General features: G+C 35.1%; 1 protein-coding gene across 2 annotated transcripts in view; it reads left to right on the top strand.

Annotated features, from left to right (window-relative positions):
• Window positions 1-8,165: 8,165 nt before the first annotated feature.
• LOC148942075 (ADP-ribosylation factor-binding protein GGA1-like) overlaps window positions 8,166-22,080 on the top strand; it is a 96,308-nt gene continuing 82,393 nt past the window's right edge. The window contains exon 1 of one of the 2 annotated variants that reach the window (XM_089103375.1): window positions 8,166-8,362. In XM_089103375.1, the coding sequence (XP_088959501.1) occupies window positions 8,314-8,362 (49 nt within the window). In that variant the 5' untranslated portion in view covers window positions 8,166-8,313. Of the gene's footprint in view, window positions 8,363-8,525; window positions 8,551-22,080 lie in introns of those variants that run through there. The other variant, XM_089103377.1, reaches the window with a different exon arrangement.

The following is a 22,080-nucleotide window of genomic DNA, read 5'->3' as shown; positions in this document are numbered from 1 at the left end:
ATATATATATATATATATATATATATATATATATATATATATATATATATATATATATATATATATATATATATATATATATATATATATATATATATATATATATATATATATATATATATATATATATATATATATATATATATATATATGCTTCAAACACCACAAAATCTCACTATCAGCCAAGAGCCTAGCCGACTATTCCTGCACACAGAGCACAGAAATCGATATCTATCATCTTATATTTGAGCTCCTTGAGTCGAAAGATCTACTGGAAGATATCTGAGAATATCTAATAAATAAGAGACAACCAAGCCAGTAGCTCTGTAGCCCATAGAGTGAAGTAAAAGGAAAAGGGCTAAATAGTATCAACTGAAAAGCCCGCCTGCTGTGAAATAGAAGAAGAAAGAAAAGAAGAATACAGATGTAGTAAAGACAGGGCAATGCCACTATGACAATGATAATGAAAAAGCTAAGTTATTTGCAACTCTTTTTGTTAATAAGCTAACATCAAATAATCGAAGCAAAATGTCCCCAATTCCTATGAAACCACGCCCAGTATCCGAGTATATAACTAGTCCATTTTCAATCCAGGAAATGAATATTGCAATACATCATATTAGGACCGAAACGAGCAGCAGCTATGACAATATATACCCTACATGGATGAAGAATCTCACCCTTTCATACAAACAAGAACTGCTGAATTGTTATAATCACGCTTGGGCGTCTTCTATGTTCTCCAATGTATTGAAATGTTCGTCCCTCCTACCAATCCTTAAGAAAAATAAACCCAAAGATAACCCTGAGTCCTATAGGCCCATAATGATTACTCCCGTGATGGGGAAAATAATGGAGAAAATAATCTATTACAGACTCCTCTGGTTTGTTGAAAAAAATTATATGATCCCTCACACTCAAACTGGATTGAGGAAACACCACTCGCCAACAGATGCTTTCATTTTGCTAACAAATGCAATAAAAAAATCATTCTCAAAAAATAATGTCCTAGTTGCAGCTTTCCAAGATTCTGAAGGGACGTGTGACAATTTGAACCACCAAATCATTTTAAGTGAGCTTGCATCTATTGGACTATCTCCCAAGCTAGTATTTTTTATAAAATCCTTCATAGAAATGCCAGGTTTCATTTTTCGTGTTGGTTCAGCCTCTCCATCGCTAAAGACATTAACCAAAAGCCTACTTCGGGGAGCCTTATTCAGTTGGCTCCTCTTTGCCTTATATCTCTGGGACCTGAACCTACCCCACACGAATCTATATTATGCTGATCATCTGGTGCTGTGGCCATCTGGCAACACCTTTTAGATAGTATAATCAAATCTGCGAAAGTCATTTTTACAATTTGAAGAATTCCCCCAACATTCAAATTTACCCATTGCACCTACCAAGTCAAAAATAATCCAATTTTATCGAAAGCGAGACCATGTTAAATGCAAAACTGATTCTAAATAAAACAACTATTCCAAAAGACAATCATATTAATTACCTAGGTCTCATGCTTGAACAAAAACTTAATTTCCTCATCCACATTTCAAACACAATAAAAAAATGCTATGGAAAAACAAATATACTAAAAAGACTTCTTTCCACACCCTGGGGCTGTAAGGAGAAAACCTTACTCCAGTTTTGAAAATCACATATAAGATCCTATATTAACTGTGAGCTCATCGTATATGGTGCATGTGCAAAGACCCAGATGCAAAAAATTGAAACAACACAAAATGATATAATATGTCTCATATTTGGTCTTAGGAAAGCCACAAGCACCAAGTTTCTGCTTAGGGAGAGTGGATTAACAACAATAAGGGAGAGACGTAGCTTTCTCTTGACAAAACATCTTACAAAAATTGAATCAAATAGCTCACACACCCTACATAATTGGTTAAGAAATCCAGCCATGTATAGAGGCATTGCAGATGAGTATGCGAACATTCAGAAGAAGTTCCCCGTAGCAGCAAAGTCTATTGCACCCACTTTCCCCCAATCTCCTCCATGGAAATGGTCAAGTCCCATAGTAAATACTGATTTCTCAAAGTGGAATAAAGATTTAACCCCAATTGCTTTTGTCCAGAAAAAATTTGCTGAACTTAAAATAATTACCTATAAAAATCACATCCAAATATTTATTGATGGGTCAAAAATGAATGAGAAGGTAGCAAGTCGTGCTTTCCTTTCTCACCTGAAAATTGCAATGTGAGAGAGATTATATAATAATTTATCTATAATGTCTGCTGAGTTAAATGTCATAATCATGGCATTAGAACACCTTAAGGAAAACCAAACTTTGATTGCAAATTCAAATAATATTATTGTATATTCCGACTCTTCATCAAGCCTTGAGTTGCTGGCCTCAGCTCCTCAGTATAAGATAAGTTTTTTAATTCAAGTGGTTCAATTCCCCTGTCCCCTCTTTGCAGGCATTGTAATATGAATAATGAAACAATTGACCATTGTCTGTTTGAATGTAATATGCTGACGTCTGCACAACATACCTTGCTTTGTAAACTGTTAAAATGCTTCAAACACCAGAAAATCTCACTATCAGCCAAGAGCCTAGCCAACTATACCGGTAGACTCCGAAGCCGCGCCAAAAAGTCGGAGGTGTGTCGCCGAAAAAAAACGATGGCGCACCACCGAGCTTGCATCAGCTCGCAGACGCTGCTGCTGATTCTACCGGCGGCGGCGTCACTAGTAAGCCACCGTTTTTTTTTTGTTTTTTTTCTGTCTTTTTTGGTTATCGATATCGACCTCCGGGCTTCAACCGTCATCCCGGCTAATCTGTTTCTTAAGAATAAATACTGTCATCTTGGGCTCGCCATGTATAGGCCTATTGGTTCGTAGGAAGGAGAAGAAGAAATTTTTCTTGAAACAAAAATTCTACCTTCCACTTTAAAATTCTGTTCATTTTCTTTTTTATTTTTCGGATGAAAAGAGGTAGGTAAAAGAGCATTAGGCAATTCAGGATGTTATCATAGGCAGCGCAATCGATCTGTCTAAGTAACAGTTTATAGAATTAGCAGTATGATCATTCCTTCTCTCACCCATTATAAAGACCCGGACCGGGGTGCGAGTGCTCCAGAGAACGTTTTTGCAGATATAAACATAAGCGGCATCAGATCTTTTCACGGGTAGACAAGTTAGATTTCTCTTGGACGCGAAACCTGGCTTCAACGTTGGAACACTTGTTTTGAAGAAACTAATTTTAAATTAATTTATTCCAATACATACATGAAAATCGGTAGTTAGTAGTGTAATGTTATTATTAGATGTTTTTAGGAATTAAAAATAGGTTTCGAAGTCTCAAGTTGGTTTCAAAGGCATTTTGAGAAAGTTTCTGCCAAAATACGTGTTCCAGGGTAATTGGACCGCTGATGGCATATCAAATGAGAGGAGCTGTTTGTACGTGCCGATATAAATAAATATATATATATATATATATATATATATATATATATATATATATATATATATATATATATATATATATATATATATATATATATATATATATATATATATATATATATATATATATATATATATATATATATATATATATATATATATATATATATATATATATATATTTTTTTTTTTTCTCTCTCTCTCTCTCTCTCTCTATATATATATATATATATATATATATATATATATATATATTATATATATATATATATATATATATATATATATATATATATATATATCATATATATATATATATATATATATATATATATATATATATATATATATATATATATATATATATATATATATATATATATATATATATATATATATATATATATATATATATATATATATATATATATATATATATATATATATATATATCTGCCACTAAAATGTGTGATGTCCTTCAATTTTCTGAAAATTCCCTAAGAATTATACGAAAAACACTTCTTAACAGACGTTTGGTATTTTCTTGGATAGGGCTATTGTGGCAACTTTTACCACAGCAACCAATAAATAGAACCCAAGTCCTAAAATTGGTCTCAATCAGGAACCCTTATCGCTATCAAAATTCAGAAAGTGCAAAGATTTTCAAACAGAGGTGTTTATTGTTTAAAGCTCAGGAAAGGTCTGCCCATTTCACATGAAAACATTGATTGAAAACGAAACTAGTATTATCTAGGCTCTCCGCCAAACAGGGAACTAGACTTTTCAAATATCACAGGAAATACAATCTGAGAAAATAAATATCACGACGTGAAAAAAAATGATAAACTATCCAGTTGAGGATCCAGAGGGGGGGAGAGGGTTACCTCCGTAAAGTAGTCTAAAGTAGTGTAATTTACCTAATTAACTCAAGTTTGTATTAATTAAACTTGCTCCTAACGTAAGTTTGTCGGATCAACCTACTTTGCGCCCCCTTCCCCTAGAAAAATCCTGGATCCGCCCCTGAAACCATCACACCTATTCCACAAGTTATTAGAAGAAGAAAAAGTTATTAGAAGAAGAATCCTTATTTTCACAAATTTCATCAACCCCCCGCCTCCTTTTTTACACAATCCTACATAGGGCAATCATTTGAGCCCACTGTATGTAAATAATAGATTAAGTCATAATTTGTATATAAATTAAGTCATACCTGTGAGATGGGACACTTGCAAACCACTTGGCTGGCTCACCAAGTTTTTTTCTGCTTTTGCAATTACGAATAATGCACCTTGTAACCATTTCTCATTGATTGACGAAAACCCACTAACCCGCTAATGCAGAAACAAGTGGGAGGAGCTTTTTGTTCGCGGTGAGACTGAAGACCAGACATGATCTGCGATAAACTTACTGGATAATTCTATAAACTGTGGTCTAAGTAAAGAACAATGTTGGCACAATGTATTTTTTTTTTTTTTCTTTTTCCATACCAGGGCAATTCGTATCGAAGGAGTTGTCGTAGAAACTTCAAAAAGGGCTCATTCAATTGGGAATTGGAAAAGCTAGTGCCCTTTTTAATAGTCTAAAGTGATTGGAAGGCAGCTAACACCCCTTCCACGCCCACTGTTTCCCCAAACACATCCAATCAAAATTTTAAGATAGCCATTTTGTTCAGAGTAACTGATTTCCACAGAGAAAATATGTTTTTTTGAGGAGGTTACCCCTCCCCCACAACCCTTAGGGCAAGGGTTTTGTAGTTATGCCCTGGAGGTATATAAGAACGGTGTTGGCACAATGTATTATTTATTATTTTTTTCTTTAGACCAGGGCATTTCATATCGAAGAAGTTGTGGTAGAAACTTCGAAAAGGGCTCATTCAATTAGAGATTGGAGTGGCTTGTGCCCTTTTTAATAGTTGAAAATGAATGGAAGGCAACTATCGCCCCTTCCACGCCCAACATTTCCCGAAACACATACAATCAAAATTTGAGATAGCCATTTTGTTTAACGTAGTTGAAAGTTCTGGAAATTAGATCTTAGAGGATGACAACCACCCTCACAGCCCTAAGGGTAAGGGTTGTAATTTATGCCCTGGGGCATATACGGTGTTTATAGAAAGCGTTGTCGTAGAAACTCAAAAAGGGATCATTCGTTTGGAAATCGAAAAGCCTAGTGCCCTTTTTAATAATCGAAAGTGATTGGAAGGCTTGACATTTTTATAGTAGAGTTCGATGTGGGTACAATGTATCATTTTTTTTTGTTGTTGTTGTTTAGACCAGAACACTTCGTATAGAAGGAGTTGTCGTAGGAACTTCGAAAAGGACTCATTCGATTGAAAATAGGAAGGGGTGATGTCCTTTTTAATAGTCGAAAGTGATTGGAGGGAAACTAATCCCCCGCCCACGCCCACCCTTCCATTGGCCTTTATGTTTAAAAAGTAAATTTTGCCGTAAGATTAAATCAAAGTGCACTGTGTTTATGCTAATTCCCAATAAGGCATCTCAGCAGTATCCCAAGAACGACTGAGGTTATTATGTTCAAATATTCAGGGCTTCTTCTGCTCTTAAAATTTGACCAAATCAAAATAGCGTAAGTGTATCCAAGCTATCAAAGAAAGTAAACAAATTTTTTTTGCGAATGTTATCAAGTTTTCCATTTCAGGTTAACCAGAGGAGGTATGAAACTAAATTAAACACTCTTATATGTGTCCAGATTTTTAATTGGGTCTATGTTGTTAAAAATTGAAATTGCTGAAAATTTTTTTCCATCGTACAAATAGCAGGCCAAACTATAAATTCTTAAAAAAACGAAGAGATTTAAAGTATTATTTTCTTTTTCCCTGAAAAGACTATGTCAATATAAAACGAACAGAAATTAATTAAAAAAACTGTTTCCACAAAATAAGTTTTTTCAAAGAAAAGTAAAGAACTCCATTAAACAAAAAATGAACAAAATTAAAATCAAATAATCTTCCAAGCGTGAAACTACCACAAATCAGCATCGATCAATAAATGGAACCCAAAACGAACAGAAATTACAATAAATAACCGAGTCAAACTCAAAACGAGCAGAAATTATCATAAGTTGGGCTCAAAACCCCTATGCTTTCCCAAAACCAGAACATACTTTGTACTTTGCTGAAAAAATACAAATGAATATGCATTTTCAGCTTAATATACATATACTGATATTTAGCAATCAAAATGTTAATACTATTTGACTTATTAAAGTTATAAAAGTAAAAACATTTATATTTTTTCAGTAAAGTGAAAATTATGTTTGGCCTTGGGAAGGCATAGGGGTTTTGAGCCCAACTTATGTTAATTTCTGCTCATTTTGAGTTTGACTCAGTTATTTATTGTTATTTTTGTTCGTTTTGGGTTTCATTTATTTATCGATGCTTATTTGCGGTAGTTTCCCACTTGGTAGATTATCTAGAGCTAGTATAGAAATATATCTATAGAAATGAATTACTTTTCTTTTGCAAAGTTAGCAGAGCCCACTGAAGTTAAAGTAGCCTTAAACTTTGACTTGAAACGTTATAACTTGACCACTTAAAAGAATTTCGGAGGGTTATTCCGTGTTGATAAGAAAAGAGGGTAAAGGTGCAGTTTAGTTCCTCCTGTAGTGTAGGGCGCAGGAGCCCTATGGTGAAGGTGCAGGTTTGTTCTCCCTTATAAAACAACTTATTTCAGCAGATACAAAGAAGAAGCCCATTTGCGGCATTCTGTGGGACCCCAAGGTCCAATACTAGTATCAAATCCCGCGAGTGGCAGTTTACGCTCGTCAACTTCTGGCTGTACCGGCCACAAGTGCCCCAGCTAAACGGCTTTTTAGCACGGCAGTACTGATAGTGACTGCAAAAAGATCAATGGCTCCAGGCAGAGTGAACAAACTCACTTTTGTTACATCAATTGCAGCTGAAGTGATGTAATTGCTGATTTAAAATTGTTGGTGTTGTTAAGCCATGGTATCTGATTTGTATGCAGTGTTTTTTCGATGTTGTATTTTTTTTTTTCACTTCCTTTTCGTATGTATTTGATGAACAGGAGATGTTTGAACTTCAGACTTTGAAAGTTATACACACATTGGCCGAAATCATTAACTAGAAGGAAATGACTAAACAAGGGATTTTACAGGAACAATGCGATGTTAAACATAAACACAACATAGATTTCCCTGGGTCTAGTGGCAAAAAATGATAATTCTACTTGGTCTGATCGACGGTAAACATGAACACTTTCCACACGGCCCAACAATGTTTTTAGCCAACCATTTAAAAATCCTTACTAAAATCGAGGTTGAACGTGCTTGGTGAAGTGGAACTTTTATTATTATTTTTAATCATAAAAATCAGCGCGCCGTGGCGCGCCGCCGGTCGAAAATAGGCGGCGCGCCCCCAAAAAAAATTCGGCACCCCTGGCGGCGCGCCGCCGCCGATACTGAATCACACATTCGCTGCCGTCATTTCGGCTTGGCGTGGCTTCGGGGACTATATACCGGCACACAGAGCATAGAAATCGACATCTATCATCTCATAATTGAACTCCCAGAGTCGAAAGATCTACTGAAAGATATCTGAAAATATCTAATAATCATGAGGCAATCAAGCCAGTATCTCTTTAGCCCACAGAGTGAAGCAAAAGGAAAAGGGCTAAATAGTATTACTGAAAAGCCCGCCTGCTGTTAAATAGAAGAAGAAGACAGGGTCATTACTGGCCTGCAGTAACGCTGCATATACCACAAAATGGAACTGAAAATGTATGCCAATGGTTATCATTGTTTGTGCAAGATATCAAGCTGGTCAATGATTTCATTCGAAATTGAAAAACCATAACTCCAAGAGATAAGACGGTGTGGCATTATCATTGTCAATAATTATTTTGGGAAGAAATGGCAGCAAACTCTACAAATTCAGATGAAAGCCTTGATATTATTTTAGGTTAGCAACTAATTGTGAGGGATTCAAACTGTTTCTTTTTAGTCTAAAAGTGTGAAATAACTTACCAGGGTTTTTCATCAAAATAAAAGCATCACAGTGGTTTCTTATTGGCTTAGTGTTCCATGGGGGTTGAATCAAATGGTGATTGGATTGCCCATGCAATCCAATCATCATTTGAATGGAGTTGGGTAAAATTCTACTTTAGCTACTTTTGTCTATCTTGGAAAGGGGTTAGGTTAGGAAAATGAAACTTTCAGGGATGGATCTACACACAAAAATGTGTCCCAGGAAGGTATTTTGAAGTACCTACCTCCATTCCTTCTCCTGTTAGAGTTGAATGGGGTTTCAGTTAAACCTGAATAGTTTCAGGTAGAAGTTAAGTTAATTGCAAGCTGAGTTGAATGGGGGTCTTGATAAACGTAGGATAGATTGAACAAGGGTAGAGCTGAATGTATTGAGTTGTGCAGGATTGCTCTAATTGAGGTTTTTTCTGCATGAGAACCTTATGTACTACAATAGGCCGTAAATATCTACCAAATCATATTATTGACTTACGCATAAAGTGAATATACCACTCAATGCCTTTTTTTTATGCTGCTTACAAATATAATAATGATTTCTATCAGAAATGAATTTCAGCCCCCCCCCCTATATATGCTAGTCCAGGGTATATTTCTACATTATTTGGGGGGGGGGGGATGGGGGCAAATTTTGTTTCTGATTTAAATGGGAGGTAAGTTTAAACTTTACCCCCACCCCCCTAATGTAGAAATATATAGGGTAAGACACCCAGTAGTCGGCCACCTGCCTATTCTTGGACAGAATCTTTTATACTATTTTAATGACCAATTTACAATGACCCATTTGTATGTCCGAGTTTAGGCAGAATTGTCACTTGTTAGTAAATTCAAAAATAGGAGGCGCTGTACAAGTGAAACTATTTAAATTAGTAACCTACTTGTTCAGAAATTCTTCAGAAATTTTTTGATACAAAAACTAAGTTTCTAGGTGGTATAATACAGTAATTAGAGTAGTTTAAATGTCGAAAAGTTTTCAAAGTGATTAAAGTGTCCGACTACTGGGTGTCTTACCCTACCCTGAATTGGCATATATAGGGGGGGGGGGGCTTAAATTCATTTACAATAGAAATTATTGTTATATTTGTAATCAGCATAAAAAAAGGCACCAAGTGGTATATTCACTTTATGCATAAGTCAATAATATGATTTGGTAGATATTTACCCAATAGGCATGCAGGACTGGTACCCAAGCATGACTTATACCTAGATGTAAAACTGGGTAAATTTGCATTAGGCTGCATAATTTAGCTGAGATGAAGATGAATGTCATTTCATGCCTTTTTTTATGCTCTTTCATAATTCAAAAATTGCTTCTGGGGCTAGTTGCATCTTGAGCCCTTAAATGGGCCCTAGATGTATTTGATTTTGTAAGTAGGCTACACAAAGAAGTTATCAACACTTGGTATTTAATTAAAAAGGGGTTAATAACATATCACTAGTTTATAAATATGTTGTTCAAGAGTAATATATTCCAAGAAATACTTATTTATAGCAATTCAAGATTAATTGATTAGACAACTCAAATGTAAACTGTTTTCCTACCATCTCAAGTTTTTTTTAATGGTGTCAGCAAAAATAGCACTGAATTTTGCAATTTGAAACTTTGCTGTCCACAATTCAGGGTATATATTTGCACATTAGGGGGGTGAGTACAGATAAATGTCATGGTAAATTTGCAGTGGGCCATATAATTTAGCTAGGATGAAAATAAAAACATCATTTGATGCTTTTTTATGTTCTTTCATTATTTATATAAAATACCTTTGGGGCTCTTTAAGGACTCAAGATGCAAGTAGCCCCAGAAGTGATTCTTGAATTGAAGCCGAAAAAAAGACATCAAATGATGATTTCACTTTCATCTTAGCTAAATTATGTGGCCCACTGCAAATTTACCCCAAAACTCTCCTTAAAGCCTGACTTGGCAGCTGCTGGATATACTCCCTGCCAAGAAATAGCAAGCTAAAACTGGGGCTTCAATGCTCCCTAACTAAACCAAATTGCAATCTTTTGGTATTTGTCACTCTTGTCAGATTGAAGGGTAGGCTAGTAAGGTATGCATTAAATCCAAAACAAAGAACTTACTCTATTCTCTTCTAGATATAGCATAAAAATAATACAAACAACAGCTTCTGATTTGTACAAAAAACTAAGGGCATAGAGAAAAATAACCAACTAGAGGTATCCATGGTTTATGGTCAATATAAATAGTGCTTGGAGGGAATGGCAATGAATGAGCTGAGATTCATGAATAAACTGTTTAGTTTGAACCCCTGGGGATGGTGACTTGCATGTTTGCAGTCCAAACATTGAATTTTGATCACACAGCCCAAACCCAGCTATGAAAGGTGACTCAGATTTTCAATTCAGAATGGTCTGTCACATAATCTAAAGAAATCTAAAGAAATAATAAACTTGTATCTAAAGTAACTAGATGTTCTACAACACCCAGCAATTTGATTGACTTGATGACTATGGTGTTAGTCAATGCACTGTAAGGACTGGAAGAAGAAAATAACAGAATTACAGGAATATTTTTCCTCACAAGTTTCAAGATTGACTTAAAAGACAAGACAAAAAAAATGAAATAATAAAACTAGTGACACCTTGTATATTAAGTTTGCACAGCTTTGGAATAAAAGTTTACCTGTTCTGGAATCTATCTCAAAACAAAAAGTGCTGCATTAAAAAAAAAAATAAATAAATGTGGTGGTGTAAATTTTACATCCAACATAGGCTAGCTAGACATGAAAAATTCCATTGGAATTTGTCAGTTGCATATCTGTGCTGAAAAGCTATCATCAAATTGTGAGAGATAGAGCTATTTAAAGTTAATCTTCAAACTTTCATTGAGGCTAGGAGCACAGAAAAAGGCCAAATATTTAATTGTGATGAAACAGGACTTGATTATAAAATGCTACTGAACAAAAACCTCATAAAAGAAACTAAAGTAGTAGACCCAGGTACAGATGTAGTAAACACAGGGTCACCATTCTGGCATGCAGTAACACTGCATTAAACCACAAAATGGAACTGAAAATTTATGCCAATGGTCATCAATGTTTGTACTAGACATCAAGCTAGTCAAGATTTGATTCAGAATTGAAATACCATAACTCCAAGCATGGGCATAAATGGTTTCTTCTCTAGGGAGGGGTAGCAGATTCTGTGATGAAGGGTGGAGAGGGGAGCTGAAGTTATACTGGCAGTTCACAAAACCTTGCATTGCCATTAACTTCTATCATACCTATGAAATCCTTATTAATAAGTAATCACCAAAAATCATCAATAAGCTTCAGCATTCATCTTCTTGGATTAGAGCTAAATCTTTCCAAGATATTATGGATAATTGCTTTTTGTTTGACTTTTATTCTGTCATTCCAGTTGTTTATTTCCAGCTTTGTCAACCATATGCTTTTCAGCCATATTTACCATAAATTTGAAATTCTCGGGGGGGGGGGCCCCTTCCCCCCACTTCCCACCCCACTGTATGCCCATGACTCCAAGAGATAAGATGGTGTGCTATTATCATCATCAATAATTATTTTGGGAAGAATTGGCAGCAAACTCTATAAATTCAGATGAAAGCCTTGGTTAACAGCTAATTATGAGGGATTCAAAATGTTACTTTTATACCTTTAACAAAATGTTACTAAAAAATAACTTGGTATATGCCTAGTTAATTACCTATAGAGAAGGAAACATGTTCAGAAAGCAATTCTTACTTCATAATAAGCAGAATAATCATAGCTAACACATCTTGCATGCAGCCTATCCTTTATCCCCCCCCCCCGTATGTGCAAATATATAGCCCAAATTATATAATTCCAATGCATTCTGCCACATGTTTTGTCACAGTTGATTCAATTTACAGGCACATTGGTTGAAAGAAAAGAGCTGCATTGGGAGAATACATGGGAAATATATAATTTGGGCATTAGGGGGTTGGGGGTAAAATATAGTGGGGCTGCATGCAAAATGTGTTAGCTACAATTATTCTATATATTACAAAGTAAAAATTGCTTTCTTAACATATTTCCTTCTCTATAGGTACTTAACTAGGCATATACAAATAACTTCTCAAGCCTATCAATACAATACTTATTTAGTTGCTACTCTTTATAGATAGAAACTCTATAAATTCCTGAAAACTATTTTGAAACACTCCAAAATATTGCTGAGAGCCTATCATCCTTAAAAGTACAATGAATTTCCAATTCAATGAATTTCCAATTGGCTGACTGTTCTTCCTGCTACTTGTTATGTCATTGATGCTGCTTGTCTGCAATTAAAATGATTTGGAGAAGAGTCAGCCTATAGAAAATTCAATGAGCACTATAGGCTATATTTGTTTTAGACTATATGTTTGCCCTTTGGGAGGGGGGGGGGCTGAGGATAAAGTAAAGTGATACACTCTAAAGACTGATAAAGGTAAGTATTTTAAAATGTTATAGTAGTTTAAATATGCTGAGTAGTGGCTCTCCAGAAGTAGACATGCTAAAAAAAATAGTGGCATTTCAAATTGCTAATTTTATGCTCTTTTTTTATGGTTAAAGTTATGTTTACAGCAATTAACCCAGCCCACTTGATGGTCTTGCATATAGCTCTAGGCTATGTAAAAAAAACTAACTTAAAATAGGAATGGTACCAATAGATTCCTTATTTTATGTTCTGGTACTTATATGATACACCCTTTGCATCTCAAGTTGTTCATACATTAATACACTGTAAACCAGTTTCTTTTGCTGTTTCTTTCAACTTAGCATAAGAAAAGATGAAGAGACCTGACAGATAGATGGGAAATGTACAATTTGGGCTATATATTTGCACATTAGGGGGGTGGGGTAAAGTATTTGAACAGTGTAAAGTCAGAAAACAATTCTTACTTCATAATATAAGAATAATTGTAGCTAACATATTATGCCTGCAGACCCACTGTACTTCCCCCCCCCCCCCCCTAATGTGCAAATATATAGCCCAATTTTGTTTATAAAGTATTATGTTTTTATAGTACTTAGGTATATTTTATTAGAATTAACCTAACTTCACTTCTTGAGATGCAGGGGATATATCATGCCTATACTCCTTTTCAGAATGATAATCATTACCCTGATAATGCACTCCTCCTCCTTGATGGATGTATGTATAGCCCTAATAATAATATTTAATTTTAATATATTGCTAAAGATTGTCCTTGCTGGCCAAACAAAAATTGGGTTGTCCCTGAATGGAGTGGGAGGATGCTGTAAAGAAAGATTTAACAGAAATGGGAACTTATTTAGAGCATGTAATGAGAGAACCTTTGAATAGATTGGGATGGAGGAGAAGCCTGCCTAGCTGTGTTGCCTTAGGGAGCTTGGCACTACAGCAAGTTGTTAGTAGTAGTTGTAGTAATATATTTGTTTAGTGGTAAATATATACATATTTGTATGATTTAGCTAGGAAGAAAGGGAATACATCATTTGATGCCTGTTTTTTCTGCTCTTTCCAAAGTTAATAAGTGCATATGGGGCAAATTCCATTTTTAGCCCTTAAAGGGGCTAAAAACAGCCCATAGAAACCAAATGTTAAGAACCATGTTTTGAGAAACTGTCTAATGAGAAAAAATTGCCGTTTTTGGCTGATTCAGGGATCATATTATCTTCATCAGTCTTAATAGTGAAATGTTATTTTGAAAACAAATTTACAGGAATTAAAAAAAGCCTGAAACCCCTTGAAAAGGGCATCACAGCAAAAAAAAAAATATGGCATTGTTGATTTTTTTCTGCCAACAGGGCACAAAAACATCATAGAGGGTTGTATAAGGCCTTGTTTAAAAGTTAATTTTTTATCTAATTAGATTTTAACTAATTTTTCAACTTCACAACATAGTTTAAAAACTATAGACAAGGGAACAAGTTACCTTTTGGGGCCCAATTAAGGGCTCAAAATGGAATTTGTCCCAGAAACAATTATTGAATTTGGAAAGAACATAAAAAAACGATCAAGTGATGTACTCACTTTCTTCATAGCTAAATTATATTATAATTTATCTTATACTATGCAGACTTGAGATATCAATTGTATCTTAAGTGGTTGTGCTGAATATTGGATAAAAGAAAAATTTTTATTTTTAGCAAGTTAAGAATGTGAATAATAATAGAAGGAAACTTGATTATCTGATTGACATAAATATGCTGCACATTATAAAATAAAAATTTCATTGTTTAATTTTAGTTTTATTGCCTATATGTCAGAAGGCTATACATGGGACCATTGTAGAGGGGGGGGGGGAAGGAGGGGGTGAATTATCAGAAATGCACTTTAACTATAAAACTGAGCTTAAAATTGAAAATATAAAATGCCTCTTTTTTTATTTAGTATGTTTGCTCTGAAGTGCAAATTAAGGTAGTGTCTCATTCTGGAGAGATGCTACTCTGTAAATTTACAGCAAGTAATAGTACTACTAACAACTCACTACAGCATCAAGCCCCCTGAGGCCAACACAGCTGCGCATGCTCCTCCTTCATCCCAATTTGTTCTAAGTTCCTGTCTTTACACCCTACAAAGAAGTTGTGATTTCCTTTAAATTCTTTCTATTAACCTCTTCCCACCTCATTTGGGGACAGCTTGATTTTTGTTTTGCCATATATATCTGGCCAACAAAAATGATACTTGGCAATCTGTCATCCTTCATTTGCAAAATATGTCCTAACCATCTTTACCTTTTTCTTTACATAGCTGTAGAAAGTGGGATGGAATTACTTTTTTCATACAGCTTACTACTCAAAATCTGGTCAGTCAAACAGGTACAAACAATCCATTGACAATTTCTCAATTTCTTCAAGCATTTGGAAAATAAAATACTTGACTACTGTTAACACTGTAGCTTCTTCTTCTTCTTCTTCTATTTAACAGCAGGCGGGCTTTTCAGTAAAACTATTTAGCCCTTTTCCTTCTGCTTCACTCTGTGGGCTACAGAGCTACTGGCTTGATTGCCTCATATTTATTAGATATATTCAGATATCTTTCAGCAGATCTTTCGACTCTAGGAGTTCAAATATAAGATGATAGATGTCGATTTCTATGCTCTGTGTGCAGGTATAGTTGGCTAGGCTCTTGACTGATAGTGGGATTTTGTGGTGTTTGAAGTATTTTAACAGTTTAGAAAGCAAGGTATGTTGTGCAGACGTCAGCATATTACATTCAAATAGGCAATGGTCAATTGTTTCATTATTCATATTACAATGCCTGCAAAGAGGGGACAGGGGAATTGAACCACTTGAATTAGAAATCTTATATGAGAATGCAAGGAAATTTAGTCCATTTGTTCCAGAACGAATTCTATGATAAATTTTAGAAAGATACTTATTGGGAAAGGGGGAAAGGATAGGATTAATCTTATTAAAATTAATATCTGATAGCCTCCATCGGTAAATATCTCTAATTGGGATTGGTCTCCCACTTGGCTGGTCAATATTTATAGCATTTTTTGCTATTTCATCAACCTGATGATTACCACTTATGCCAGAGTGGCTAGGAATGTACTGAAAGTAAGTGTTTATGCCACTTGCAGCAAGATTATCAATAATACTGAGACAATGATAAGTGTCAATATCCAACTTATATTGAGGAGCTGAGGCCAGCAACTCAAGGCTTGATAAAGAGTCGGAATAGATGATAATATTATTCAATTTTTCAATCAAAGATTGGTTTTGCTTAAGGTGTTATAATGCCATGATTATGGCATTTAATTCAGCAGACATTATAGATAAATTATTAAATAATCTCTCGCCCATTGCAATTTTCAGGTGAGGAAGGAAAACACCACTTGCAACCTTCTCATTCATTTTTTGACCCATCAACAAACATTTGGAAGTGATTTTTCTAGGTAATTGTATTAAGTTCTGCAATTTTTTTCTGAACAAAAGAAATGGGGGTTAAATCTTTATTCCATTTTGAAAATTCAGTATTTATTATGGGAGATGACCAATTCCATGGAGGGGATTGGGGGAACGTAGGTGCAATAGACTTTGCTGGTACAGGGAACTTCTTTTGAATATTGGTATACTCATCTGCAATACCTCTATACATGGCTGGATTTCTTAACCAATTATGTAATGTGTGTGAGCTATTTGATTCAATTTTTGTAAGATGTTTTATGAAGAGAAAGCTACGTCTATCCCTTATTGTTGTTAATCCACTGTCCATAAGCAGAAACTTGGTGCTTGTGGGTTTCCTAAGACCAAATATGAGACGTATTATATCATTTTGTGTTGTTTCAATTTTTTGCATCTGGGTCTTTGCTCATGCACCATAGACGATGAGCCCATAGTCAATCTGGGTTCTTATATGTGACTTATAAAACTGGAGTAAGGTTTTCTCCTTACAGCCCCACGGTGTGGAAAGAAGTCTTTTTAGTATATTTGCTTTTCTATAACATTTTTTTATTGTGTTTGAAATGTGGAGGTGGAAATTAAGTTTTTGGTCAAGCATGAGACCTAGGTAATTAATATTATTATCCTCTGGAATAGTTGTTTTATTTAGAGTTAGTTTTGCATTAACATGGTTTCGCTTCCTGTGAAATTGGATTATTTTTGACTTGGTGGGTGCAATGGGTAAATCTGAATGTTGAGAGAATTTTTCAAACTGGAAAAGTGACTTTTGCAGATTTGACTGTGCTATCTGAAAGGTGTTGCCAGATGACCATAGCACCAGATCATCAGCATATTGTAGATTCGTATGGGGTAGGTTCATGTCCAAGAGATATAGGGCAAATAGGAGGCAACTGAGGACTGCTCCCTGAGGTAGGCCTTTGGATATTGTCTTTTGGGGTGAAGAGGCTGAACCAACACAAACAATGAAACTTCGCACTTCTATGAAGGATTTAATAAAGGATACTAGCTTGGGAGGTACTCCAAGGTTTGCAAGTTTATTTAAAAGGATTTGGTGGTTCACATTGTCATATGCTCCTTCAAAATCAAGGAAAGCTGCCACTAGGATATTATTTTTTGAGAAAGATTCATTTATTGCATTTGTTAGCAAAATGAAAGCATCTGTTGAGGAGTGGTATTTCCTGAATCCAGTTTGAGTGTGTGGGATCATGTTATTTTTCTCAACAAACCAGAGGAGTCTGTGATAAATCATTTTCTCCATTATTTTCCCCATCACAGGTGTAATCATTATGGGCCTATAAGACTCAGGGTTATCTTTTGGTTTATTTTTCTTTAGGATTGGTAGGAGGGACGAACATTTCCATATATTGGGGAACCTAGACGATGCCCAAGCGTGATTATAACAATTTAGCAGTTCTTGTTTGTATGAAGGTGTGAGATTCATTATCCATGTAGGGTGTATATTGTCATAGCTGCTGCTAGTTTTGGACCTAATATGATGTATTGCATTATTCAATTCCTGGATTGAAAATGGATTAGTTATGTACTCGGATCCTGGGCGTGGTTGGTAACTAGGGTTCATAGGAATTGTGGACAGATTGCTTTGATTGTTTGATGTTAGCTTATTAACAAAAAGAGTTGCAAATAGGTTAGCCTTTTCAATATCATTGTCATAATGGGTATTATTATGTAAAAGCTCATACAGGAGTGGGTTGGGAGAAGTCTTTTTCCCACATATGTGGCTTATGACTTTATGTATAATTGGCTCATGCGTTTCTCTGGAGAGATAATTTGCAAAATTATTCCAGTATTTATATTTAGCATCTATTATAGTCCTTCTTAGATTAGATTCTGCTTGTAATTTTTTTAAATATGTAGTAGGTGTTGGTTTTTTTTATGAATTCTGTCCTAGCTGCCTTTTTTATCTTCAGTTTATTTAGGCACTCATTTGTCCACCATGCTTTAGGAATTTTTTTAGGGAGTATTTTCTTAGGTGCTGTCCTGGGGATAGCACGATTAGCTGTATTTATTAGTAAAGATCTCAAGGCTTCAGCATGTGTGTCAACTGTTGTGTTAGAAATGCATGAACTTTGGGTGAAACTTGTACTTTTATCATTTAGCTTATTTTGGAAAATAGACCAATTTGCTTTAGTGTTGATATATTTGGAGGTATGAGATGAAGTTTCAGCAGGTTCATTTAGGGAGCAAACTATACCAAAGTGGTCTGTACACAGACTATCAATTTTATTTATGTAAATTTTGTTCAAAAAATTTAAAGACACAATTTGTAGGTCAATTGTGGAGAATTTGGCACTTTTGGGGTTAAAATATGTATTTAGGTTTGGAGGGGTAGCAACAGCTAATTCATTATTATTTGAAGTCATATGCTCAATAAATTTACCAGCTTTATTTGCTGGTTTATTCCCCCACAAAAGGCTGTGGGCATTGAAATCACCACAAATAATGATGTTTTTTAACATATTAGAATTATTTATATAATTAAAGAAATCCTTGGCATCTGAAGTTTGGCCATTAGGGTTATAAAAGCTTATTATGTAGGTTTTTAAATTATTCAGCCAAACACTTATACCAATTACATCAACATCATTTTCAAAATCTGGAAAATTGATGCCACAAAATTTTATATTATTATTAACTAATAAAGCTACACCACCTCCTTTTCTCTCTGAAGATCTATCCTTTCTCAGGATAGTGTATCCCAGAGACTTAATTTGTTGATTTTGGGTTAAATGAGTTTCCTGGAGGCAAGCAATATTAATGGAATTATTATTCATAAATGATATTAGTTCATCTAGCTTATTTTCTGTGAGTGATCTTACATTCCATTGATAACATTGATAACATTGATTACATCATTCCATTGATAAATGTTGTGTTGTTGATTTATTCTTCATATGACTGTATATCAATGTTCAGCTTTGTTAAAAGTAAAGCAAGATCTTTTTTTGCTTGAATGAGCATATCATCTTGGATGTAGATTTTTGCCAATTCTGCAATAATTTTTGTTTTCTGTAGTTGATGTAAGTTCATGGCCTGAACTGCATTAGAGTTTAGAATGAATAAGCATATATTTGGGGATTGCATTTTTGGTAGTGCATCCTGTTTGGTGGTGAAGGGATTGATTCCTGGTAGTGTTTCTGGTTTGTTTCTTCTTGGGAGGGAGGGACAGGCTTGCCTCATCTCACTGGAAAACGAGGCTTGCTGGCTTGGTGATTCCTTCTGATAGGGATTTGAGCTAGGGGGCTTAGAAGATGTTGTTTTATATGGGGTGCTTGAAGCATTTGGGGCATTTGACTTGGGGGTTTTGGTTGGTTTCATTACAGGCTTTATTTGGTATTGTTGGGCAGCATTTGCTTCCATTGCTGCAAAGGGGTATGGGATGGCCTTCTCTGTTGATATTTGGAGTGTTAGAGCTCTTTTCTTGTATGCAGGGCATAATGATTTATTTGTAGATTCATGTGGACCTTTGCAATTGATGCATGTAGGCTGAGTGTTTTTGCAAGTTGTCAGCTCTTTAGGATGGAAAGATTTACAATTACTACACTCTTGGAGAATTTCATTGCATTTGTTGGTTGTGTGTCCCAGTTTGAAACACTTCTGACACTGAATAGGCTTAGGTTTGTATTCCTTGTGTGGTTTGATTTGCCCAAATAGGAATAATTTTTCTGGGATATCAATTTTATCCTTTAGTGTGAATAAGAAGGATCTACTAGTTTTTAGGCCAGTAGAGTTAGGTTTTCCAAGTTGGGTAACATCCTCAACTGGGATTGTGTTTCCAGCCCTATCTGAGAGGCCTTCTTTTAACTCCTGAGTAGATATCTCTGGGGGAACATTATAAACTACAATTTTTGTTGGTGATTTTTTTGGGTTCCAATTAGATGCAATAATTGGGATATTCAGAAGGGATTTAAGGTTAATTATTGTATCTGCTGATTTCTGATCTTCTACAGCTATAAGCAGAGATCCATCACGGTTAATGTTAAGAGAGAACATTGATTTTAGCAATTTAAAAATTGCAACTATTATTGCAGTGATCAATTTTATTTCAACGGGGGTAGTGGGTGTAATTTTAAGGTAAATTCGTAAGTTTTTGGAGGAAGGATCTTGGGCAGGGAGAGGGGAAATGCTTTTAATTGGGGAGATTTTTTTCCTTTTTTTAGAGCTTCTAGAGAGGACCTCTTGAAACCCATTATCATCATTTATGGTTGCATTAGGACCTACAGTTATCTTTGTCCTATTCTCCGAATTGGAGCTATCATTAGAACTTTCAGATAATGTGCTTGACCAGCCATGATGGGTATCTTTCACTATTGAATTTGATGTGGGATCTGGGTGGACTTTTTTTTTTGGAGGACTTCTGAACATTTCCCAGTGGAAAAAGCTTTAAAAACAAATATAAAACTAAAATAAGAATGGAAAATAGATGATATAAAAACATCAGCACTATACAATGGGAAGGATAAACACCACAGTATATCCCTGAGGATGACTTGAGCAGGATAGGTTTGGTACAACTACTGATTAGAAGCGATAATAATCAAGAAAATATATTTCGATTTTCTTGTACGGTTGCTGTTGTTGTTGCTTGTAGCTTTCAAGGTTCACTGACTTATCTTCCTGTTCTTCCAAACTTTCTTCAACTGTGAAAAAACAGCCCTGCCCTGGCTATTTTATTTGAACATCTTTACTAATAACTCTACCCATGCAAGTCTTCTAAGCAAGTTCTGAGTGGAATTCCTCAGGAAAGTGTTTTGGGTTCTACACTATTTAATGTCTTTTTCAGTGATGCTCCTTCCACTATCATCAGTAAATTAACACTTTATGCTGACAACTTGAAGTTCCTTGGACCAGTCTTGTCATGTTAAGATCATACCCATCTGCAAAATAATGTTGGGCTGCTTGGTCAATGGGCTGAGGCTTGGCTTCTTGAATTCAATGTTGCCAAGTGCCATGTTGTTCACTTTGGCAAAATGAATCCTCGTCAGTCTTTTTTTTCTCTCAGGCCACCTAATCTCCTCTTTAAATAATAAGTGAGATCTTGGATTCACCATTGACAACAAATTAAAATTCAGTACCCATGCTAAGAAGGTTGTTGCTGGTGCTAGTTCAACTCTGGAGCTGATTAAGCATACCCCTTTCCACTTGTTCCCCCAAAGTCATTAGTCTTCTGTATAAGGGAGCGGTGATCCTTGAGGGAATGTAAACTCAACTGGGAAGCTACCAATCATCCTGCTGCACCTGTTCACTAAAGAAAAATGAAAACAACTTCAAACATTAACCTGGAACTTCACAAGGTAAAAGTCTTATCTTAGATTGTTCCAAGCTGAATTTAAGGTAATGTAAGTGAAGCTATCCACTTGATCAATCTTCTTGTTATCCAACGTCATCTCTACACCCATATTTGCTCCTAGTCCAAACACTAATTTTCAAACCTATTCTTGCACCCCCCCTGAACTCTCAAAACCTCCAAAAAATCATTCATTTTGCTAACATTTTTGTCTAGGATGCTCAAATGATCAGCATAATCCAAGTGTACAATAGTTTTACCTTCCCATTTGGTTCCTTGCTCTCCCATGCAGTGTTCCTTAGGACTGAGTCCATCAAAACAATCCAATAAATAAGGATATAATACAATCCTGCTTAACTTTTGATTTAATACAAAACTACTACTACTAGCTACCAGCTAGTAGCCTCATATCCAATCTGAACTGTAATATTGTTCTTCTTGTCTGTAGCACTATTTATA

The sequence above is a fragment of the Artemia sp. Qi Xiang Cuo genome, chromosome 17, assembly GCF_049724085.1.
Source record: "Artemia sp. Qi Xiang Cuo chromosome 17, ASM4972408v1, whole genome shotgun sequence".
NCBI classification, from domain to species: domain Eukaryota; kingdom Metazoa; phylum Arthropoda; class Branchiopoda; order Anostraca; family Artemiidae; genus Artemia; species Artemia sp. Qi Xiang Cuo.
The sequence above is the reverse complement of the archived record's forward strand: the minus strand, read 5'-3'. Positions and strand labels throughout refer to the sequence as shown.